The sequence below is a fragment of the Mus musculus genome, chromosome 18 (assembly GCF_000001635.26).
Source record: "Mus musculus strain C57BL/6J chromosome 18, GRCm38.p6 C57BL/6J".
NCBI classification, from domain to species: domain Eukaryota; kingdom Metazoa; phylum Chordata; class Mammalia; order Rodentia; family Muridae; genus Mus; species Mus musculus.
This window is the reverse complement of record NC_000084.6, coordinates 36,734,752-36,759,071: the sequence shown is the minus strand read 5'-3', so window position 1 is coordinate 36,759,071 and position 24,320 is coordinate 36,734,752. Positions and strand designations below refer to the sequence as shown.

Genomic DNA, 24,320 nt, shown 5'->3' with positions numbered 1-24,320 from the left:
AAGGTGAGGTTAAGGGTTTCAAAGAGCAGAAATGCTCTATCTGCCTCGTGATTGGAGCATTAAGAGTACTTGCAGAAACAATATTAAATTGATAGTCAACCCTCAGATCTTAATTTTGACTCTAGGTGTCCATATGAATCATGTCTCTGTGACTTTTTCCTAATTAGAACTGTGGCCTACAACCATGGGACCAAGACATCATTTGTTTAAAGCCATCTCTAAGTACTGTTGAAGAGACAGCCCATTTTTTTACCTCTTAAGCGTTACTGGCAAAGTGGGGTTCCTTAAAAAGCACTTTCCTACAGCTGGGGCTTCAGTGGTAGAGTGCGTGTCTCGCATGCAGAGCTGAGTTTGATGTGCAACACCACCAAAACAAAAATACCCTTTCCTATCAAGATGAAAATGACCAAAGTAAGCCTAGTGGCATTCTAGCTTCCTTTGGATCTACAGATCATGAGCTCAGTATTCAGCCATAAAAAGTAGAGCGCCTAATGAATACCTAATGAACCCCAGACCAAAGTGCTGGCAAAGAGCAGAAAGGAGACTATTAGTAGACCTACCCTGGGCCTTGACAAACTCCTCAGGGTGAAGGATCAAAAGGATCCTCAAGGTACCTACCACCCATTAGTCTCTTAATCTTGACTCTAGGTGTTTAGCCAAGGTCTTGAGTTTAACTCAACACTATTAGTGCTCTTCAAAAGGCATAAATTCATGAAAGGATTTTGTTTCCACAGGTGAATTTCATTAATACAGCTTCATTAAGAGCTTGATCAAGCCTATGGAGCTGTGACAAGCTATCAGGATGATCTTAATCCACAGAGAATCTCTACTCTTGGATTAGGACCCTGGCCAGATAGGTCTGGCCATTCAACTTGATGATTCTCTTGCCCACCAGTGACTCTTTCTTCCCTTCTCCCCTGAAACTGGCTTAGTAAACAGCCTTAGTTCAATCAGTACAGGAAAAACACAGCAGACTCAATGAAAAGAAGAAATGAAAACACTTGACTTGACTGTTCCTAGATACGGTGGAGGTTTAGTGTAGATGAGGGAAGAGCATGCCAGAGGCATTTGGAAGGGTGAAATGAACAAGATCCTAACCCAGGCCATGTAAGGAGGTGACAGGAGGGAGGGAGTTACCTGGTTCAGCTGCCAAGTGGCCAAAAAGAGTTGTAACCAAAATGGATGGGTTATATAAGAATCAGAGAAGCTGAAAGAAAGGGAAGCCCAGGAGTTGAGGGTAAAGGTAAACGGTAGGGTATGACACCAGGAGGATCCTGGAACAGGTAGGGACTGAGGTATGTTGGGAGAACTGGCAGCCAACGTCAGCTCTGATATGCTGATAGGCACCTCAGATGAGACCTAACATTCAATACAACTTCTGGAACTCCGGAACTTCATGGGACCCTTAAGAAGGAATGCCCAACACAGAAAAGACAGCAGGTTTAACTACATTTAATGGAACATGCTGGACATGGTGTTGCATTGCCATTAATCTTAGCATGTGGGACACAGATCTATAAAGAGTTATACAATAAACATTTATAAACTTTCACAAACAACAACAGTTTGCAACCGTCTGAGGAATTGTAGAAGCAAGCAACTAAGAACAGCCACGTGGTGACAGCTGGAACTAGAGATTAGTACTTTGGTCTTTTCACTTCGACCCTGAAATCAAAAGAGAAGTAGATCAGCATAGGATCAGTATCCTGAACAGTTCTCACCAGGCCCAAAGACAAAGAGGGATGCCGCTTACCCATCTGCTTCCATCCTCTTCCTCTTCTCAATGATCTGTAAAAGGACAGCAGTAGTTTATACGCATGCTGTTAGTGATCTAAGTCCACCTAAAGCTCAAAGATGACCTCTCTCAGTTTCCATGACTGCTCCACCACCTATTCCTGGATCTGTCAATGTCTCTTCTCAACTGAAACCCTCCCACCTAAGAAAGAGTCCACTATGCCGGTGGTGACGCACGCCTTTAATCCAAATACTCAGGAGGCAGAGGCAGGCAGATTCCTGAGTTCAAGGACAGCTTGATCTACAGAGTGAGTTCCAGGACAGCCAAGACTACACACAGAAACCATCTCGAAAAAACAAAACAACAACAAAAAAGAAAGAAAAAAGGAAAGAAAGAGTCTACTAACTGCACTTATTTTCTTCCACTGTCGATCAAGCTCTGCCTTATCATTGGTTTCTTTGAATCGTCTGGTTTTCCGTCCTTCAGACATCTTGATGCCATACTGGAATGCAGCCCTAAAAAGGGCCATTGTGGGAAGAAAACATTAGAGGTCTCATAGCAGTAGGAAGGTTTTCTTAAAGGGCTCTGTGGGCAAAGGACCTATCTGGACCATTGCAGCTACACTACAGTGTACCGCTTAACCCAATATGGGCTGTCCTCCAAAACTCCACATCCTCACTCTCTGCCCATGTGTACTCACTTGGGCAGAGCCTCCTTGTTGTTCATGTACTCGCTGTATTCCTCCTGAGTATCGAAGTCCCAGCGGCCTAAGGGACCCTTCTTGTTACCCTGTAATACAGCACATAGAGCAATCAGTGGAAAAGGAATTTTCTCTGAAATAAAACCAGACACCCACAATTCCAGATAATATCCACGAGTAATAAATCTTTCCCTACTATTTCCTATGTACTTAAAACACACACATTTCTCTGAACACCAAACATATACCTTAATTCTAACAAAAATTCTAAAGTGAGAATTACATTTCTATTTTTCTGATATGGAAACAAAGACATTTGTAAACAGGGAGGGAACATGGCAAGGCCACAAAAGCAAATGGCAGAGGTAAAATTAAACAAGGCTCCAAGATTAAACCATGTTCTTGGGTATGTGGCTCAGCAATAAAGCACCCGCTCAGCAAATGTTAAGCCCTTGGTCTGATCCACAGGACATCAGAAAACAAGAAGTTTCTCCGAGTCTGGGATGTACTCAGCAGTACATTACTAGCCGAGATGCTAAGGTTCCTGGGTCCAATCCCCAGCAGGGAAAAGTAAATAAGCTTTCTTTTATTTGGGCATGGCAGTGCACACCTGTCATCTAAAATCCCAGGAACAGAGAGGTAGAGGCAAGGGGATCGAGAGTTTTAAGTCCTCCTCAGCTATATGTCCAGCCTGGGCTACAAGAGTCTGTCACAAAAACACAAAACCGTGTTTCTAAGCAATCACTACAGGAGAGAAGTGTCTCCTACAAGTTGTTCTCTGACCTCATGGTCATGAATGGCACATAACTAAATATAAAATGTTTTTTTTTAATTGCTAATCAAAGGTCCCCAACATCCATAAACATTCTTTTAACTTCATACCTGGTCCATTTTGCTATAATCTACCTCTTCATCACTATCTACAGCCATGTCATCCATCCTAAAGAGAAAGAACAGTTAAAAAGATGCTTTCAATCCATATTACTTTAATTAATTCAGAAGCCCACCTGATAAACATCCCAGAACTAAATAGAATCCACCCTAGTAGAAAGTACCCTTAGCTCCCAACAGCTCAAATTTACATCTCATCAGCCGGTCATCCCAACCTCCCTTAACTAGGGTCTCACTTACGTGGCTGGATAGCATTCTGCGTAACTGTTGGACATGCCAAAGAAATCGCCCAGCTGCTTCTTATCTTCTGGCTTCTTCAACTTATGCTATGTTAAAGAAAATTCCATCACTGACAGAAGATTCAGGCAAGAGGGACCAGAGGCTAGAGGCTTCAACATGAACATTTCAGAAGCCAGCTGTAAGCCTGAACTGGTTCTCTGGTTGATAAATACCACTTCATTCTAGCCAAAACACAGCATAAAAGAGAGCAAAGACAGGAACAGAGAAACAACTGGAGGTAGATGAAAAGAAAATGGCTCTCTACAATCCAGAAACAGCCAGGCATAAATAAGATTGCATGTCTCAGCACTCAAAAGACAGGTGCAGGAGGATCTCAAGTTACAGGCCAGCCTAAGCCACAGAGAGAGAGATGCTGTCTATACTGGTTGGTTTTGTGTCAACTTGACACAAGCTGGAGTTATCACAGAGAAAGGAGCCTCCCTTGATGAAATGGCTCCATGAGATCCAGCTGTGAGGCATTTTCTCAATTAGTGATCAAGGGGGGAAAGCCCATTGTGGGTGGTGCCATCTTTCGCTGATAGTCCTGGGTTCTATAAGATAGAAGCTGAGCAAATCAGGGGAAGCAAGCCAGTAAAGAACATCCCTCCATGGCCTCTGCATCAGCTCCTGCTTCCTGTCCTGTGTGAGTTCCAGTCCTGACTTCCTCTGGTGATGAACAGCAGTATGGAAGTGTAAGCTGAATAAACCCTTTCCTCCCCAACTTGCTTCTTGGTCATGATGTTTGTGCAGAAATACAAACCCTGACTAACATACTGTCTCAATATAAATAAGGAAAAATAATTAAAACCCAGAAAGAAATGTAAATACAGGATATGATTCAGTGCCTTCCCAGCCAGCAGACCCAGCGAATTTTTCATTGATGGACTTGATCAACTCTTTTGCAGATCCAGGTCCTGGAAGAAGAGACAACTCTGCTTAGACTTGAACTCATGTTTTTACAACTTCCTCCTACTAACCTGATTCCAGCCTTAGAAATGTTCTTATGGGACTCACAAGATAGCTAGCATGCAATAACCCAATAGCAAGCCCAACAACCTGAGTTTAATTCCAGAAATCAAATAAATGTGTTAGTTCTAGGGGTTTTGTTTTTAACTTTTGTTTGCATTTGAGGCAGTCTTACCATGTAGCCCAGGCTGACCGAGGACTATGGAGTTTAGGCTGGCCTTGAACTTCTGATCTTACCTTAGCCTCCAGAATGCTGAGATTACAGGTGAGTACAACCATACTTGTAAAGTAATGGATTCCTTTTATCTATCTAGACCTTAACCAAAACTCCAACTAATTAGCAACTCTGGTTACTAGGGTAACTAGACCACTCCATACTCAAGCTCAGCTTCACCTCAAAACTTCAGAACTGAAGAACTTAGATGTAACAGCAGATGTGCCCTGCCTAGCCCATAAATTAAGACATCATCCTTATGAGAGTCCCAAACCAGGCAGTCCCCCAAATGCTGCCTTCATCAGTAGAGAGCAGCAGGGTTCTGCAAGGCGAGCAGACTGTTGGTGAAATGCAAGACACTGTAGACACAACCCACCTTTGTCAACATCCATGGGCTGAAAAGAAAACAAAACTGAAGTCAGTATCATTATGAGGAATTTCCATTCATCTTTCCTCAAATCTGAATTGATTCCCTAATCCACTTCTGCCCCATTTCCAAGTTGGTTCCCACCTCATTTAGCTGGCCAGTTATTACTGTAAAACTACCAAGCTACTAAGGAGGAAATGGGTCCTGTGCCTAGCTAGAAAGGTATTTGTCAGTTTTCACAGCCTGGTGTCAGAGCCCACATCTCACCTCATCATCCACTTTTGGCTTCTCAAAGTAGCTGTGCCTTTTCTTTTCCTCCTCTCGTTCCCGTTCCCGGTCTCGCTCTCTCTCCCTCTCACGGTCTCGCTCCCTGTCTCGCTCCCTGTCTCTGTCCCGTTCCCGATCACGTTCACGTTCCCGGTATCTCTCACGTTCCTTGTCCCGAGGTGTCTTGGTTGTAGAAGGAACGTAATCCCCAATGTCTTCAAAAATGCTGGGAAAACCAGGTTCCACTAATTGTTAAAATCATACATACCCATGCTGGCCATTTCTCCAAGAGGACCAAAGACAAGACACACAAATATCTTGTTCACAGATGCATGGGGCTGGAATACATACTTCATGTCAGCCTCAGGAGGTTTCTTCTCTTCCAGTTTTCCTGCATTGTAAAGAGCCATCTCTCAGTGCTTTCTTAATTTTTAAACAAATGTTCTATATTTAAAAAAAAAAGTGAGGAGGGGGGATTTGTAAGGGTGGGATGGGAGGAGAGAAGGAGCGGGAAGCCGCAACTGGGATTAAGTGAATAAAAAAAACATGCTACATTCTGCAATTAAGTAATTAATTTTTTTAAAAATGAGGCATGCCTTCTGCAATTAAGTAATTAATTTTTTTAAAAATGAGGCATGACACAGAAGCAGGCAGATCTCTGTGGCCAGCCTGGTCTATATATTGAATTCCAGGGCAGTCAGGACTACATAAAGAGACCCAGTCTAAAACACAAATCACCACTAACAAAATAACAGTTTTTATGTGTATGACTTTTTTGCCTATTTGTATGTCTGTGCACCACATATGTACCTGGTACACTCAGAGGCAAAGAGAGCTCTGGATCCCCTGGAACTGGAACTGGATGGTTGTGAGCATCCCTGAGAGGGTTGGGAATCGAGCCTGGATGCTTTTTACTACTGAGCCTCTTCAGCAGCCTCAGCCTTTTAACCCTCTGCTGTTTAAAATACACAAAACCTTCCCACTCTCCTTGATGCTTCAAACCCAACCAGTGAGTTCTGACTGGGGCAAACAGAATTTAGACATACTTCTACCCCAATGCTCCATTTCATCCTTTCCTCCACTATCTAGAAGCCATCCAATGTCTACAAGACAGAGGCTTCAAGAGACTGTCTTCACCACCAAATGACCCTCCAAGAGTAAAGTTCCCTTCCCTTCCCATAAGGTACCTTTATCCTTCTTCTTGAGCTTCTTGTTTCGGGTCCCCTGCCTCAGGTATGACAAAATCTGGGTGAGCTTGCTAATAACAATGTCATTTGTAGTCAGTGTAGTCTGGGCCTGGAAAACCCAAGAAGCAAGAATAATATCCCTCTTAGCAGGAATCTCACTGTCTTACTATCCATTTACTTAAATTCAAGGACAAGTTATATACAGTTGTTAGCTAGGTAGAGGACTCGCAAGAAGGTTTAATGAAGAGACACTCCAAACAGATGAAATGGTATGAAAAAAGGCCCTGGATCAAAAGTTAATATAAACATTCAAGAAACCAAGGAAATTTAAAGAACATGCTGAAAAAAGGCTAGCATCCAGCTGTTGCAGGGCCTGTTTACTCTGAACCCTAAGAACAAAAAAACCACAGAAAACTTCTACACAGTGGTAAAACAAAAATTTGCATTTATAAAATATCACCTTAGTCATGTGTAAAATCTATTAATGGAAAGTAGAGAGAGATTCAGATAATGGTGTTAAAAGAGTACAAGGTTCAAGCCAGGCGTGGTAGTGCATGCCTTTAATCCCAGCTCTCTGGAGGCAGAGGCAGGTGGATTTCTGAGTTCGAGGCCAGCCTGGTCTACAGAGTGAGATTCCAGGACAGCCAGGGCTACACAGAGAAACCCTGTCTGGAAAAACCAAAGAGCACAAGGTTTCTTTTGAGGAATACACTAGTAGAACGGAAGTGGCTATACAATCTAGTGAATGTGATAAAACTATTTGCTGTGGACACTAAAAGGGTAGATTATATAGCATGGGAATTACATTTCAATAAAAACAATACACTGGCTGGTTGTTGGTGTTGTACATTTTGATCCCAGCACTCAGGAAGGCAGAGAAAGAGCTGAGTTTTGAGGCCAGCTTTGTCAACAGAGTGACTTCCAGGACAGCCAAGGGTATACAGAGAAACCTTAACTTGAAAAATCAAACCAACCAAACAACAAAAAACCACACTGAACTAGAAATGGGAAAAATCGTCTTTTAATAGCTCCAGTAAGAAAGTGTGGTTTAGACAAGAACATTGCATTCAACTGAGACTGAGGGGATTTTTAAAAATAAAAATAAAACAGAACATGAGGATACAGTAGATAAGGAACAGGACAAGGGCCAGGCAGATTTGAAGATTCTATGACGGGCTCTCAGAACTTGGTTACTCACCTCCATAGTGGGGCAATCAGCTTTGCTGCGTATGAGAGTGGTGGGGATATCTGTGTCTGCGTACTCATCATCCAGGTCTACTACATAGGCCATACGTCCTGGTAAGAACAGCTCATTTCGCTCATATGATTTACTCTTGAAAAGCATCCGATACACATTCCGGCCTATATAAAGAAAAAGATATTCAAACAGCCAGTGTAACTTCCATTGTTACAGTAGTCATTTATCACCTACTCTGTGCTAAGCATCAGCTGCTCTACCACAGTACATCTTCAAAAAACCCTATGCTGTCAGATAAGCATTATTACTTTTTACTGGCTAAAATACTAAAGCTGCCACACAGTGGTGGTTAATGCCTTTAATTCCAATTCCTTGGGAGGCAGAGGCAGGTGGATCTCTGTGGGTTCAAGGCCAGCCTGGTCTATAGAGCTATTTCCAGATTAGCTAGGGCTACAAAAAGATAACCCTTCTCAAAACAAACAAGCAAACAAACAAAGAATATAAAGCTAACCCAGGAGTAGTGACACAAACCTTTAATCCCAGCACTCAGGAGGCAGAGGCAGGTGAATCTCTGTGTAGCCCTGGCCATCCTGGAACCCACTCTGCAGACCATGCTGGCCTCGAACTCAGAGAGATCCATCTGCCTCATGCACCAGCTCCACTAAGCTGGTTTAAGATTTTATTAATGACAACAGAAAAACACTTCATTGCAAGCTCATTATATACACTTTTATGCATTTCACTTCTCTTTATTTCTAAACAATCACACAGGTACACGTTAAGCTAACTTTATATACAAGAAAAGTGAGCAAAGTACACACCTAGTGGGATTTCATCAGAAGGAATCAAATCCAGGTCTCTCCACATTCTTTAATCTCTAATCATGCTACATTCTTTTCATGTGTGTACACGTGAAAGCCAACAGTCATTTGCAGTGTCAGCCCTTAAACACCATCCTCTTATTGGTCGGGAGTTCACCAAGTTGACTAAGCAGGCTAGTCAGCAAGACCAAGGAATCCACCTGTCTCTAAGCCCCCAGCATTGAAATTATAAGAGCACCACCACACCCAGCTTTTATATATGGGTTCTAGGTATCACTTCAGGTCTTCCTGCTTGAGCTTGTAAAAAGATACACTTTACCAACTGAATTATCTCTCTAGTCATCCATGCTACCTTCTCTATATTTTTGTTATTTTGTTATTTATGTTCAGCTTTTAAAAAATTAATTGGCTTTATTTGTTTACTCTTTCACTTACTGTCTTTGAGATGGGAGTCTCATGATGCAGCCCAGGCTTGCCCTACTCTTAGTCAAGACCATCTTCCCAAATGCTGGGACTATAGGTATGCATCACTATGCTATCAGTTATTTTGAGTTTTTCAAAGCAGGGACTTGCTAATTACCCAATGCTGGCCTTCAACTGGCCATCTTCCCACTTCAGCCGTGTGAGCTCTAAGTCTACAAGGATGCATCATCACTTCCCACCTATCCACCCTTCTCTGATACACACATAGAAAAGACATGGAAAGGCTCCTGTCTAACTGAAGAGACATAAATGATATGAAAAATAATTAAGTCTATGTCTGGGTCCACTGAAAATGGACCCAGACATAGACTTTCATGCCAGGTGGTGATGGCCCATGTTTAATCCCAACACTTGGGAGGCAGAAGGAAACAGATCTCTGTGGGTTTGAGGCCAGAACTACAAATTGAGTTCCAGGACAGCCAGGGCTACACAGAGAACCCCTGTCAGGAGGAAAAAAAAAAAACCAATAAACTTCCTTATAATCCACATAAAATGCAATCACTACTATAGAGACTACACTACTCACCAAGGCGTGTTTTAAATTCAATTTTGTTCTCAGGATCCTCATCTTTCCTAAAAATAGAAGAAGAAAATATTGGGGGGTGGGGCAGTATAAAGAACAGAAAATGTCCACTGTAAGTGCTCACTTCCACTGTCAAGCCCTCTCCTGCTGACTCACTTGGTTTCCTTTTGGGGCTTTTCCATGAGTTCCTCTTCCTCCTTCTCTTTGCTGGCAATCTCAGCGCGCACCTGACCAAGTACACAAGTGTAAAAGGAAGGAAGGATCCGGGCCCTTAACCACACTAGGGTGACAGACAAGAGAAGACTTCCCCAAGGAATTCAGTCACAAGTTCTACAGACAGGGCACCTATAATTCTTCCGCCAAACTAATGGTCTGGACAATCATGTGTCCTTCACTTTACAAATGTCCAAACATGAACACTAGTATTTCTCTCCACATCTTCAAATAGAACTCACCTTTTGAAGCAACGCAAAATCCAAACCTTTCACCAAATGGGTGTGTTCCATATCACCACCCAAGAATTTGGACTCCTGAATCAACTGTCTTCTCTTCTCTGCTGCTGATTTGTCCCTGAATAATGAAACAGCCATGTTAAAAGAGTCCTTTATGAATGACAAATTCCTTCTGAAATGTCAGTGTGCTGCAGAGTAGGTTAAAAAACATATAGTGTGACTGTGTCTCTGATAGGGTGAAAACAGGCCTTAGGATCCCCCTTTACTCACGCCTCAGCAGTGGGGCCCACAGCCCTGTAGTTGGCTGTGGTACTTATCAGCTCAGTTTCCTCATAGTCTTTGTTCACACCATCTCTCCGTTCCTTGGCACGGTCCCGGTATTTCTCTGCGAGTTCTCTCTCTCTCTCAATTTCTTGCTGGCGAAGCTTGGCATAATAACTGTGACCAGAGAAAGGAAATGTACAGCTTACCAACTCCTATATCAAGGCCAACACAAATGTTCCTTTTTCCCTATACCTTTAAGTAGCTCTCTGTGGTGAAAACTATGTATGTCCTGATAGAACTGCCAGTCAACTCTTGATTGTCATCAACCTCAGAAATTCAGTTTCCTCTAACGCAGATTTTCTTTTTGACTACTACCACATGCCCTCTCAGAGATGTACCTGCACGGTAGGAAACCCCCCGTCTGTTACTAGACAACTCCTCTACTCCTTTGCCCACAAACTGTGCTCCCTTACAAAGCAATCTCCTCCACTATCCCTTTACCTTTTCTTTTTCCTCCTTCGTGCAGCTGGGTCTTCATCCTCATTGTACTCCCTTGGCATCCTAAAAGATACAAGAAACTCACTCATAGGAAAATTATGCCCCAGCCCTTAAAACTCACAAGGCATTGAGAACACATCAGAGGCTGAGATAACAGGATAAATTCAAGGCCAGCCTGAACTACATGGTAAAGTCCAGTCAAGTCTAGACAATGTCTCAAAAGAAAAGAAAAGAAAAGAAAAGAAAAGAAAAGAAAAGAGCAGAACAGCCAGTTGTGACAGCACACACCTTTGCGCTCAGCACTCAGTAGGTCTCTGTGAGCACAAGGCCAACCTTGTCTACACAGTGACAAGGCTAGCTAGCCAGCCATGGTTATTTAGTCAGACTATTCTTAAATAAGAGAGAGAGAAAACAAAAATAACAAAATACAAAAACCAGTGCTGATCAGGCAGTCATAATATTATCAATACCTGTATCACTCAAGTTTTCAAAAGTATCATAAATATTTAATTGACATTAACATTAGACACCAATCAAAAAAACCCGTTGTAGACTATACAGTAATAATAACAGGCCCAGAAATCTGTCCATTTGTACAAGCAATGACTCTATTACTAATACTCATGAAGGAATAATAAGAACCCAGAGCATCCCAGTCATCACTGAAACTTCAGTCTTTATAGAAAAAAAATCGGAAGCAGAGGCTTTAAAAGAGCTCTGGCTTTTGAGAGTCCACCAAACTCCGGTTCCACAGAAATGGACAGACATGAATAAAAGAAGACTTACTCATGGTGACGTGACTTAGAAGGTGGCGCAGAAGTAGGTGCAGCTCTTGGGGTCATAAGAAGTTTCCTGAAGTCTTCATTGGTAAGTTTTGATCTGTAAGAAATTGCAAAAAAATTAAAATTAGTAGCCAATAGGAAAGAAGCCTGTAAAATACATGGATTAACTTTACTGAAACAACAGAAATGCCAATTTCAACACATTACTGTTAACTGCTGAAAGTTCTTGCTTTTGTTTTGTTTTGTTTTGTTTTGTTTTTTAAGACAGGGTTTCTCTGCATAGTCCTGGCCATCCTAGAACTTAACTATAAAGATTAAGCTGTCCTCAATCTCAGAGATCCGCCTGCCTCTGCCTCCCAGATACTGGGATTAAAAGTATGTGCCACCACCTCCCACTCAGAAGTTTCACTGAATCAAATGTGAGTGAAACTTTGGAGCACGCTACTCTCATATAGTTTTAGGAATGCTGTGATTGGGGAGGTGGGGGTGGGGCTTAATCCTTTTCTAAAACAAGGCACACAACAAAGGGGAAGGTTTAGTCAAGAATGAGACTTGGTCACTGTGGCACATATAGTGACAAAAGATAAAAACAATGAGGCAGGAGGATCGCTAATCTGAAGCAAGCCTGGACTATACCTTAAAGGGTAAGGCTATAAGGCCCTAGACTCAATCCTCACAGCATTACCAGAGGGCGGGGATGGGGGGCGGAGAGACAGAGAGAAAGAGAGAGCGATTCTTAGGTTGGAGTGTAGGAGTACATGCATATAATCCCAGCACTTGAGAGGCTGAGACAGGAGGATGATCAGATTAAATCCTTTCTCAAAGAAATAAATAACAATTTTAAAAGAAACAAGGTATAGTAGTTCTGTATGAGCCTGCAACCTCCGCACTTGGGAGACTCGAGGGAGGAGGATGACAAAGTGGCCTCTATCTCCAAAAGAGAGGGCTGGGGAGAGAGCTAAGTGGGAAAAGTGCTTGTTGTACAAGCCTAACAGTCCAAGTTCAGGTCTCCAGATCTGAGGGAAGAGCTGGGCACAGCAGTACAAGTGTCTGTAATCCGAGCACCACCCTTCTCAGGAGATGGGAAGCAGAAACAGGAGAATCATCAGAAGCTGCAGGCCTACCAACCTGGCTGCCAGCAGCGAACAAAAGAAACCCTATCTCATAGCAAGGTGGAAGATGGAGCCCTAACCCCAAGGTTATCCTCTCATCTCCAGATGTGCACCTACCCACACACTCAAAGTAATAATAAATATAAATGGGATTGAAATTGTGAAGTTACAAAAGATAATTTCACTCTCATTTCCAATGTTTAATTTTTACCAGGGAAAATTCCTAAATATGTAATAAAGCAACACAAACACTAGACTCTTCCTGGCCATAACTTTTCTTGTAATAATTCACTGAAAAGTCACAGAAATAAAGATTAATGCTCCAAATTTTTTCCTTTTCTTTTCTTTTCTTTTTTTTTTTTTTGTCCATAATTACAACCTTACTGAAAAACTGACACCAAAACAATCATTTTATATAACTTAAGAATTTAAGTATAATTACACCATCTTGTTAAGGTAAATGAACTCATGACATAGCTCTCTGTGGAAAAAATAAGTTTAGCATGTTGTAGAGGTTAGCATTTTCCTTTCAATAAACCATCTTCTATGAACTGCTGGAGCATTTTTGCCAACAAAATACTCTGAATTCTTTCGCCCTCTCTACTATCTCTCTTGCTCATTGCTAAACCCATTCCTCCAAAGACAAAACACTCACTGGTGGAAGGAATGAGGATCATCCACATCGTGGCCATCTGGAGCCAAAGGGTTAGAGAAGGGCTCACCTTAAAGGGGGAAAAAATGACATTAAATCAATCACTCGTTTAATGTGTGAAGTTCCGTACAAGAACTAGCGATTATAAAAATGAGCAACATAGTAGGCAAGAAGAGGAGCAGTGATTATGCAGTAATGCTGAACTGGGAGGACTACAAGAAACTCTATTACCAGAAACTGGGAATGGTGACCCAAACCTATAATCCCAGCACCAGGGAGATTGAAGCAGCAAGGCCGTCGAGATTTCGAGGCCAGTTTGTGCTACACATTCAGATTATCTCAAAAGGAAACGAGCAAAAGAGCTGTTTGTGGCGGCAGGCACCTGTCAACCCAGCACTTGACTAGTGGAGACAGAAAGACCCCTGCGTTCTAGATCCTAGCTCACTCGTAAAAAATAAATAAAAAGTTATAAAACCGGGTTTCCTTAAACGAGGAATCAACAACCTTCCTCCCCCTCCGGCCCCAACCCCAAAAGATCGCTTCTAAAGCACTACGCACTACGCAACTATATGGGACTTTGAGGTTTGCCTCAGAGCGTTAGCGAGCCCCTCCCCTCCCGCGTCAAATAAATAAACCACGTCCCTAAAAGAGAGGCACAAGCCATGGTTTACTAAGGAAGGGATAGGGAGGTAGAGCTGCCTCAAAAAATTCAAAACGCCGGTCCTCCACAAAAGAAATGAAACTTGAGGGCAGCTCAGCTGGGCCTCTCCTAAGGACCAATGGTTCGCGCGGCTCCATCAGTCACACGACACCTTGCTTAAATTCAGCAAACTCGACGAGCCTAGCGTCTCTAGTCCCGCGGGCAGGAAAGAGTGGTCGACTCGAGCCTTACTATCTCGTTCTGGCATTTTGGCAGCGGCCTCTCAACGTCCGCAATCGCGAAATGTCCCCCTAACAAGACAGCGGCGACAAACTTTTATCCACAATGCACCACGAAAACCTGTCTTCCTTCGCGTCACCACACGATGCCTCCTGTCATTGGCTAAGATTTATCCCGCCCCTTTCCCTGCGTCATCCAATCGACGGCGAAGACTGGAGGGCCCGCTATTGGTCCGATTGAGGGTGAAAGGTCGTGATTGGGCGCTCCTTTGCTAACAAAGATGGCGGCTGCCGCTGCTAGCCGAGCGGTCGGCGCAAAGCTGGGGTTGCGTGAGATTCGCGTTCACTTATGCCAGCGTTCCCCAGGCAGCCAGGGTGTGAGGTGAGGCGGAAGCGTGGGAAGGCGAGTGAGCTTCGGAAGCTGGAGCTATGACCTTGACCTCCGGGCAGGGGCGGGGGCTGTGTACCTTTGCCCGCTAGCGGCAGTCTCTCTCTTCCCCCCCCCCCCCCGCAGGGATTTCATCGTGCAACGGTACGTGGAGCTGAAGAAGGCGCACCCCAACCTGCCCATTCTGATCCGCGAATGCTCGGAGGTGCAGCCCAAGCTTTGGGCCCGCTATGGTGAGTACTGGTCGCCGGAGGTCAGGGGCCCGGGTTGCAGAATACGGGATGGAGAGATGAAGGGGCCTCCCAACGTCCTGGGGAAACGGGGCTGAAGGACCAAAACTCGTACTGATAAAGGAATTCACATTTACTTAGTTGTGTGATGCTTTTTATTCATGGCAACATATATATATATATATATATATATATATATATATATATATATGGTCTAACTGGGTCTTAGGCTAGATTCAGGAAATTTTTGCAGTTCAGAGTGTACTTTATGTAAAAGACTTGCTTCTCCATGTCAGCGTAGGCCATTCAGAATCAATTCTTAGCCAGTACAAATTCAGGGACTGAGAATTTTAGCAGCGTTGAGCACTTTATGCTTACAGCTTACGCTGGGTACTTTAACTCATTCTCATTAGTCTCTATTGATGTTGTGAATGGGTGCTTTTCTTTTGTAAATATTAAAAAGCTGAGTCTAAACACTATGGAAAGCGCCTAAAGTTACGCAGCTCAAATAGAATAGGATTGAGCTTTTGCACTTTGTGCCCCTTCCTTATAGCATACTATGGTTGGCTCCCATCATTCAGGTTGTTACTTGCCCCTAACTGCCTATTACTGTCTCAAAGAGGCATTCCTGAGCCAGCCTGTAAATCCCAGCTTTAGATACTCTTAAGCAGAAGCAGGCGAACCACAAACTCAAGGCCTGTCCGAGGCTATAGTGTGCTCAATGCCTGAGTAGGAAATTTAGTGAAACGTTATCTCAAAATTCCAAAGATACAAAGAAAATGGTAATTGCCTTTCTTGTGAGAGGCACTGGGTTTGATCATCAGTACCAAACTGAGGCATTCCCTGACCAGTTATAACATTGCCTCCTAAATTACACTAGTCCTAGTTATACCCAAAATCTGAAATTTTGTTAATATGCTGACTAACAGTAAATAGGTAATACTTTAACTAAATGGTACCATTTTAATCATTTCAACCCTGACAAAGGACTTTGTGGGTGGGGAGAGTCACATCCTACTACAATATTGTTGTAATCAAGACTAAACTAATAAAACAAGTTTTCTACTAAAGCACACAGAAGGACAGACAGAAGTAACTTTAAAGCACACAGAGGGACAGACAGAAGTAACTTTAGTGTGTAGTGCTGTATGTGCATAGTACCACACAGTATGTTAAGTGGGCTATAGCCAGCCAAAAAGTGAACAGTCAGCGAAAGCTAGACCCCTGGTCAGTAGTTAATGCCTACAGTGACCTTAAAGCATCAGACACATTTCTTCCCATACAAAATTCTACTAGGGACTGGGTTTAAAGCTAAGTACAGCAAAACCACTTTTTTTTTAAAGGCAGGATTGTATATAACCATAGCCAGCCCAGAACTGGCTGTGTAGCCATGAGCCACTATGTTCAGTGAACCGTACCTCTTTCCTTCCTTATCCTAACAACTTCGAAAAAATACCCTTTATAATTTTGTGTAGCCTTTATAATTTGGATATGCAGGATATTCATTTGAATCCCCTTTCCTCAGCTTTTGGCCAAGAGAAGACGGTGTCTCTGAACAATCTGAGTGCTGATGAGGTAACCAGAGCCATGCAGAATGTGCTAAGCGGCAAAGCCTGAAGGTCTCCACTGAGGACTGTGAGCGAGAGCAGCTGAACCTGCTGGACTGAAGACAGTGTGGGGAAATGTGTGCTTTGGGTCCTTATAAAGCTTACGCTGTACAGTGTCCCTTCAGAATGTCCTCTTCATTACCTTCTCCCTCTTACTGCGCAACACTGAGGCAAAGTAGTTTTATATAAAAATACTCCTTTATTTCTCCTCAAAAAAAAAAAAAAAAAAAACCCACCAGGTGCCAGCTGTGATGTCGTACGTCATTAGCCAAGTTGCTGAAGAGCATGAACTAAGACAATCTCAAGTGCAACACCACACTCAGGTATAACAAAAAGCTACCAGCTTCTAAAGTGAAGTAGGAGACCCTAGGGTAAATACGCCGCGGGGTAAAGGGTGATATTGAGCAGCCAGGTCATCCATGGGTAGCAGCTATCTGCTGGAGCGCGTGTATCCTCTCCTGAAGCTGAGTTTCCTCCTGGAGCTTTTCTAGGGCCTGCAGCCCTGACTGCTGCAGGAAGGCTCGGGCAGCCTGAGGAGAGAGAAGGACAGACATTTAAACCCTAAAGCCCAAATCCCGGAGCCCCATGGGCCAGCCCACTTCTTAGATGGTGCATTCCTGACAAGATGAAGGTTCTGACCTTCAGCCCACATAGGCTAGCCTTGCCCAGAGAAACGGACTGGAAGAGAAGGGCACCATGGTAGGATCAGTGGCTTCTGAACAAGAGATTCTGAACAAGCAGACCCACCTCTGGCTGATGCAAGAATAGCAGCTGCAGCAGCTCCAAACTCTGGCCTACTACTTCGGTGTCAGAGAGAGCCAGTGTGTTAAGCACGCAGGAGAGCAGGGGTCCTGGCCACAACCGCTGGCAGTAAGCTGGACCCTTCTCTACGACATTGCACAGAACTGTGAGCACCTGCAGACACAAAGACATGCCCCCCCCCCCCAACAAAAGATGAAAACCAATACTTATAATAGGATAAAGCAGGCAGGCTATGTACCCAAGTACTACTGCAGGCTCTTCTGCATGTCATTCCCACAACCACCTCTGAGCCACTACCCATGTATAAGGGAAGAGATTGGTGCTTCCAGTAGTTTGTTGATTTGCTCAAGGACCATAAGCAGTAGTCAGACTACACCTAGACTGTACTAGCTCTGAAACCATACCACACCACTTACCAGCTCTCAATTAAGGGTACTTAAGAAAGCCCGGTTCAGCCGGGCGGTGGTGGCACTCGCCTTTAATCTCAGCACTTGGGAGGCAGAGACAGGTAGATTTCTGAGTTTGAGGACAGCCTGGTCTACAGACTGAGTGCCAGGGCTACACAGAAAAACCCTGCCTCGGGGAAAAAAAAAAAGAAAGCCCAGGTCTGTTCTTCCTGTTTGCTTTGACCAGTAGTCCATTAATTCAGATGTTAGGCCAGTACATACCAACATGCATACTGCATTTGATAGTGGCAACAACTGCAAGAGCGGCTCGATCAGATCCAGAGAGAGCAAGGAGGTACAAAAAGTAGGACTGTTTGCTGAAAAGGAAAATGTCACATGAAGTACCTTTAGCTCTGACCTGTTACCCTACCATCCTACCCACTACAACCTAGGCCATGAAGAACTAGCCTCTCTATAAAGGGCCATATCCTGCTCAGTCTCAAATAAGTACGCCTACTCGCCAAATGAGAGGCATATGGGCCTTTAGGGATAAGAAACATGTCCCTGGAGCATGTGCAAGCAGACGTTAGCATCTTCCTTGAGTCTCTGCGCCCCCACGCTCCATTCCATGAGGCCCCTGACCAAGAAGGATAAGAGCATCAGATACCTTTTTTTTTTTTTTTTTTTTTTTTTTTTGGTTTTCCGAGACAGGGTTTCTCTGTGTAGCCCTGGCTATCTTGGAACTCACTCTGTAGACCAGGCTGGCCAAACTCAGAAATCCACCTGCCTCTGCCTCCCAAGTGCCCGGATTAAAGGCGTCATGAGCCACCACTACCAAGCTTCAGATATTTCCTTAACTACATCTTTGAGAAACCACCATTTCCAGATCTCAGATAAGGACTGATGGGGACAGCAACTCCTCCCAAGGGGAGATGGGTGCATTCTGCCCTGTTGTTGAAGTCCCCTGCCCTCGGTTCTTCCAGCTCAACTGTTCCCACTTCCTGTCTCTAGTAGCTTCAAGCTCTGAGGTCAGTGCACCCAGAGGCTAAACATGCCATGAAAGAAAGGGTTTTGTGTTTGTAACATGTATATTCATGGCATCCAGTATTCAACATGTGAACACATACTAAGAAGTTATGGGGGGCTGGTGAGATGGCTCAGTGGGTAAGAGCACCCGACTGCTCTTCCGAAGGTCCGAAGTTCAAATCCCAGCAACCACATGGTGGCTCACAACCATCCGTAACGAGATCTGACGCCCTCTTCTGGAGTGTCTGAAGACAGCTACAGTGTACTTACATATAATAAATAAATAAATAAATAAATAAATAAATAAATAAATCTTTTAAAAAAAAAAAAAAAAAAGAAGAAGTTATGGGGGCCCATTTGTGTGTGTACTACAGATGAACTCTCTCGGGTGTGCAAGACACGGCGTGTCCACATGGGGGAGCTCGTCCTTCATTTTCTGTCTCCTAATTGCAGGAACTTGAAGCCTAGGGTGGCCACATGCCCCAGCATTTTCAGAATGACTAGGTCAAAAGAGGAGACCTTTGGCTAACTGGGTCTACAAGAAGTGCACTTCATCTGGAAGATGCTTCTGACCGAAGCTTCAATAGAGTTTTATTTACAGAGCATCTTTGGCAATAATTGGTGAACAAGCTAAAGCTGAGAGACAGGAAGAGGTGTAGGGTGGTTAACCCTGAGGAAGAGGTAGGAATCCCTGGGATTGCTTTCATCCCATTCTGAAGGAACTGAGACCCAGGCAATTTATTGGGGAAGTGGGGAAGAAAAGATTGCCTGACAGCCATGGGTAGATGGAGGGAGGGCCTTCCTTCAAAGGGGTCCTTTTAGGGACCCAAGGACCCACCACTGCAAGATAGTTGTAAGATGAGAGACCTTCACTAACAGGGTAGGGAAAGGTGTGGACCCTTCCTGTAGTTTTTTAATTGTCCCCACACACACCCACCCCCTTACTCTCTTGACTTCCTCTCAATCTGTATTTGTTTCCTAACAAATCTACCCTCCCTTTGGCCTTAATAAATATTTTAATGGTGATAAAAGATCAGGCCTAGGCAGAATGTAATGGATACCAGTGAGGTTGTTGAGGAGCCAGAGGCCCTCAGGTAGCAAGGCAGGCTGTTTCTGAAGGAAGAACTGGAGAAAGATAAATAAGGCTGCCACAAGTCGCTCGTCTCTGAGCTCCATTTGCTGTCCCATGACCTCCGCTGGCACTTCTGTTAACAGGTTGCTTAGACACCGAAGCACGGGGCATGCAAGCTGCAAAGACAAGTTGAGTGTAATAGAAAGAGAAAGACAAAGCAGAGACACACAGAGTGTAAAGCAAGTCCCACACATCCTTTCCCTTACCAGCTCTAGTCCCACATCATCCATTCTCTGCACAGTCCCAGCCAAGTCCAAAAGCAGCAGTGCCAACGTGGGCAGAGCCCCATGGGTAAGGAGTACAGCATTGTTGACCTGGCTGGGTGACAGGAAGCAGGCAGTCACTATCAAGTCAATCCTACCTTGAAACTATGAAACAACCCAGTCTGTGGGTTTCCTAAGCAAAAGAAAGCACCACAGAGGGATGAAAACTCACCAAAGCTATTCCAGAAACAAAATTCAGTCTGAAGAGTTAAGTCATATGTAGGGAGCCCCAGAAAAAACATTTTTCCCAATTGGCCTATTACCTGCAGATGATATAGTGAAGGCACCAAGCAAACTCCATGGCAACCCCAAGGTTCAGCTTCGGGCCTGGTTGCATCAACCATAGCATCTGCTGGGGAAGACTGGAATCCAGAATAGAGCTGCCAGCGAAAGCAGACTGTGAGCAGGAACCAGGAAGATACCACGGCTCCTCTCAAACACTTATAATGAGAAAGTATCCAACCCCCAAATTATCTGTAACACGGCTGTCAAAATGTGGAGATCAGAAGTGATCAAGCACCCATGAGATAGTCAGCCATAGCTGGGCATCATTTACTCACGGAATGATCTTCTCTGGGGCTTCCTTAGCCTGCAGAAGCTGGGACAAGGCATATCCAAGTGCTTCCAGCACAGCCACATGGGGGGACTAGAAACAGCCGGGGTAGAGATCGGACAGGAAAATGGGTCAAAAGGACCCAGGCTTAACCCTTTGAAAAGGGTAGAGGTTGGAGCTACCTGGCTAAGCCAGTGGAGCATGTGTGAGAAGCTAAGGGAGGCTTGCTAGGGAGAGACCAAGGAAGCACTCACCTGGATGCAGGCAGCAAAGGCTGGGACAATGCCCTGCGGCAGGAGCTGCTTTCTCACGGCCTCACTCTCCACGATGAGGTTCCCCAGTGTGTACAGACACAGCTCCTGAGAGCAGGCAACAGAAGGGCTGGGCTGGGCTCATCTCTCACCAAGCCAGCGAGCGATGGGAGAAGGAAGATGGCATGTCCCTGTCCTCGAAGCTCACAAGAGAGGGGAGATGATGGGGGTGTGCATGGTTTTGTTGTTTTTGTTTTTGTTTTTGTTTTCCTGTACCAGCCAGCTCAAGCTGACCCCAAAGGTATATGTAAACTCTAAGCCCGGAGCAAGGTTAAAAGGAACAAGCCTTACTATGAAATCTGAGCTGTGACCAGAGAGGTAGGTGAGGAGGTAGGAAGTCGCTGGCAGGCAGGCCTCAGCCACTGCAGACTGCTCAGAATGAGAGAGCTCATGAAGGCACCGAGCCGCCTCAAGCTGCAACAAGGCCCGGTTGCTGGTCAAAATCCCAACAAGGGTCCGCATGCTGCCCTCCAGCCTGCATGAATGACACCAGAACCCTGCTAAGCCTGGGGTCTATCCCCTCCACTCTCTTGTCCCTGGAAAGCCCCAGCCAACCACTCACACCTCCGACCTGATGAAGGTTTGCTGTGTGTCAGGGTGCTGCAAGCCTCGACGAAGGCTGACCAGAGCCTTCTCCCTCTCCTTTTCATCTGTCCCCCGTTGGGCGAGCCGAAGGAACTGCTGGACCTGGATCCCAGAACAGGAAAAGGATGACATGTAATTGCCATGAAGCACACCCTAATCCTGTCTACCAACTTCATCTGTGGCATCTTCAATATCAACACACATTCAGAACTTGTTATTGGTAACCATATGGCCTGGCATGGTGGGACAAACCAAGTTTGAGGCTAGCCTGGTCTACACAGTAAGTTCCAGGGCAGCTGGAGCTACCGAGAGACCTTATCTCAAAAGACAAACCAACAAACTAATATGGCTACTAAGCACCACCTTTCAGGGAAGTTTGTTAGGCAAGGGAACCTGGGAGCCCTATCAGCAACTCCCAAATAACCTGAACCTGATTCAGCAACTGAAGAAATGAGACTATCTACTCCACCTTCTTATAGGGCTACTTCCAGGATAATATTAAAGCTCTCCACCTGGCAAAACCTCCTCCTTTCACCTGTCCTCCCATGCAAAGTACAGTCCAGCGACACCTACAAACATCTTTAAATATGAACATCTATTGCCTCTGTCTGTGATATACTCCAGACTCTATTTTTCTGATTTCTGCTCTTCATGGCCTCAGGGAAGTTAGTACTTTCTGGCTTCCTCCAACAAACGTATGAGTTTTTCTTGTGCCCAAATTTTCCTCCTATGATAAAAATGATAAGAACTCTGTTTCCACCGGGCAGTGTTGGCACACGCCTTTAATCCCAGCACTTGGGAGGCAGAAGCAGGCGGATTTCTGAGTTCGAGGCCAGCCTGGTTTACAGCCTGAGTTCCAGGACAGCCAGGGCTATACAGAGAAACCCTATCTTGAAAAATTAAAACAAAATGAAACAAAAAACTCTGTTTCCTTCATTGGTCTTTGAACACTCCGAGCTCCATCTTGTCAGCCATTGTGTGCCCCAATGCTCAAAGTCCTGGCATAAAGGAACCATATAATGACTAAACATTATAGCCTAGGAGCAACTGCTCTGTCAAGTAATATATTAACACAGGCACTACTAAGACATAAGCAATGTCTGCTGGATGGATAGACACTTTCATTGCTCATTCAGTAAGTCTGGGCTAGAGATGAAGTGCAGGTGGTAAAGGCTTGCCTGGCTCGGTCAAATTCCTGGACTAGATTCCCAGCACCCCAGAAGGCAGTGTGGTGGTGAACCAACACTTAGTATGTGGAAGAGGATAAAAGTTCAAGGTCACCCTCAGCTACAGAGTTTGAATATAGACTGGGATACAAGAGACCCTGTCAAACAAAACAAACATTAACAACAACAACAACAAAATAACGAATAGATTTATTCCAGATATTGTGCAAGTGTATCTGGACTTTTTTTCTTCAGAGAGGGTCTTGCTATGGAGCCCAAATTGGCCTCAAACTCAGGGTCCTTCTGCCTTAACCCCCTAAGTGATGGTACTACGGGTGAGACACACCACACCTGCCTCCTGTCAGGATCTAGGCAAGTCTAGTTTGGAGAGTGGGACATGATGGTGCATACTAGCAATTCTAGTACCTGAGCTGAGGCAGGAGGATTGCCAGTTTGTGAGACACTAAGAAAACAAAACAAACTTTAGATTTTACATAGACCTCGAGACAGCTGGTCTATGTTCCGGGAACTGAAATTGAGACAGTAGCTGGGTTGACGTTACTGACAAGTAAGAGGTTAGACTATGCATAGTTTAGCAGGTCGATGGAAGGATTTTGGTTTCTGTGTTTTAAAAAGGAACGGGGTGGCAAATGAAGACCCTTTTAAAAGGATGCTAGTAAGGAGCATCCTACGCTAGAGACACTAGAGGGACCATAGACTCGGGAACTCTTTAAAGAGGTTTAAAAACAATAGGCAATGACTTGATGAACTGATAAAAGGATGAGGGGCAATGAGTGGTACAGGGTAATTCATCCTGTTTCCGGCTTGATCCAGCGAATAGCTGGAGGTTAAGAGTGGCTGGCATTCAGACGTGGGTTGACCAGCCTCTCACCTCGGCTTCCCCAAGGAGCACAGCTGCACTCTGGCCTCCGACTTCTTCCGGGGCGTCTTCCCTCAGCAGCCTCTTGCTGACTAACTGCTGCTCCCTCCGCGCCTTCCGCAGGGCTGGGGGCAGAGGAACGGCTCGGTTAAGGATGAGAAGCTCGGGAGCACACACTCGGCTCAGAGCCAGGAGCCTCTTCCCTATTCCCAACCGCCACATGTGCATTTCCCCTGGCTTCCTCGTCTATCCACACCTGCCTCCCGCTCCCGCCGGCGGCGCCGCAGCTCCTCCACCCCAAACGCCAGCGTCCTGAGGCGGCCCTGCCGCCGATTCCACATCTTGCAGCCAAAGCTACGTCGCGCCCCGAGGAAGGTTGGGACTGCGCAGGCGCTAAACAAAACCGGGAGGCCAGAAAAACAAAAACAAAAACAGTCTACTGCCCGCAACAGGGGTGAAGGATGGGGCTTGCGTGAGGGCGGGGCGGTGACGCAAGAGCGGGCGATGGTGCGAGGGCGTGGTCAAGCCAGAATTTCGAAGTTGGTAGGCCGACTCTGCTGTCTCTCAGAACTCAAGCTCATAAAAGAGACCTCCCCAGGCCTGCGCTGTCACCATCCACTCAACAAGCGCACGCTCACTCCAAGAATTCACTGATTAATTCACTGATTACTCGGCTTCGACTGATGAGCACTTCCTAAATGCTTGAAGCATAATATTTCATTGAGAGATGGCTTTTAGAGCATGTACTACTCTTCCGGAAG

General features: G+C 44.9%; 3 protein-coding genes across 7 annotated transcripts; 1 reads left to right on the top strand and 2 right to left on the bottom strand.

The window, feature by feature from the left end:
• Positions 1-1,432: 1,432 nt before the first annotated feature.
• Ik (IK cytokine) lies at positions 1,433-14,416 on the bottom strand. The gene is made up of 20 exons (NM_011879.2): positions 14,284-14,416; positions 13,395-13,461; positions 11,632-11,724; positions 10,849-10,908; positions 10,354-10,521; positions 10,087-10,201; positions 9,788-9,858; positions 9,635-9,681; positions 7,805-7,968; positions 6,607-6,715; positions 5,771-5,810; positions 5,420-5,645; positions 5,162-5,180; positions 4,441-4,519; positions 3,567-3,647; positions 3,318-3,375; positions 2,436-2,524; positions 2,142-2,250; positions 1,754-1,788; positions 1,433-1,665 (listed from the first exon to the last, which is right to left on the bottom strand). The coding sequence occupies exons 1-20, from the start codon at positions 14,297-14,299 to the stop codon at positions 1,638-1,640; spliced, it is 1,674 nt and encodes a 557-aa protein (NP_036009.1). The 5' UTR covers positions 14,300-14,416; the 3' UTR covers positions 1,433-1,637.
• A 68-nt stretch (positions 14,417-14,484) lies between these two features.
• On the top strand, positions 14,485-16,740 carry Ndufa2 (NADH:ubiquinone oxidoreductase subunit A2). Its single transcript, NM_010885.5, has 3 exons — positions 14,485-14,652; positions 14,785-14,891; positions 16,414-16,740. Exons 1-3 carry the CDS (start codon positions 14,552-14,554, stop codon positions 16,503-16,505), a joined length of 300 nt encoding a protein of 99 aa, NP_035015.2. The 5' UTR covers positions 14,485-14,551; the 3' UTR covers positions 16,506-16,740.
• Tmco6 (transmembrane and coiled-coil domains 6) lies at positions 16,672-24,053 on the bottom strand. 5 transcript variants are annotated; one of them, XM_030250612.1, is made up of 12 exons: positions 23,816-24,053; positions 23,572-23,684; positions 21,500-21,615; positions 21,220-21,403; positions 20,872-21,071; positions 20,625-20,710; positions 20,328-20,444; positions 20,008-20,119; positions 19,731-19,917; positions 17,926-18,020; positions 17,243-17,410; positions 16,672-17,025 (listed from the first exon to the last, which is right to left on the bottom strand). In XM_030250612.1, the coding sequence occupies exons 7-12, from the start codon at positions 20,411-20,413 to the stop codon at positions 16,909-16,911; spliced, it is 765 nt and encodes a 254-aa protein (XP_030106472.1). In that variant the 5' UTR covers positions 20,414-20,444; positions 20,625-20,710; positions 20,872-21,071; positions 21,220-21,403; positions 21,500-21,615; positions 23,572-23,684; positions 23,816-24,053; the 3' UTR covers positions 16,672-16,908. The 5 variants fall into 5 exon arrangements, with proteins under 5 accessions (XP_030106472.1, XP_030106471.1, XP_006526339.1 ...); XM_030250611.1 differs by having other exon boundaries at positions 20,872-20,998; positions 21,493-21,615; positions 23,816-24,052; XM_006526276.4 differs by having other exon boundaries at positions 20,872-20,976; positions 21,493-21,615; positions 23,816-24,052.
• Positions 24,054-24,320: the final 267 nt, after the last annotated feature.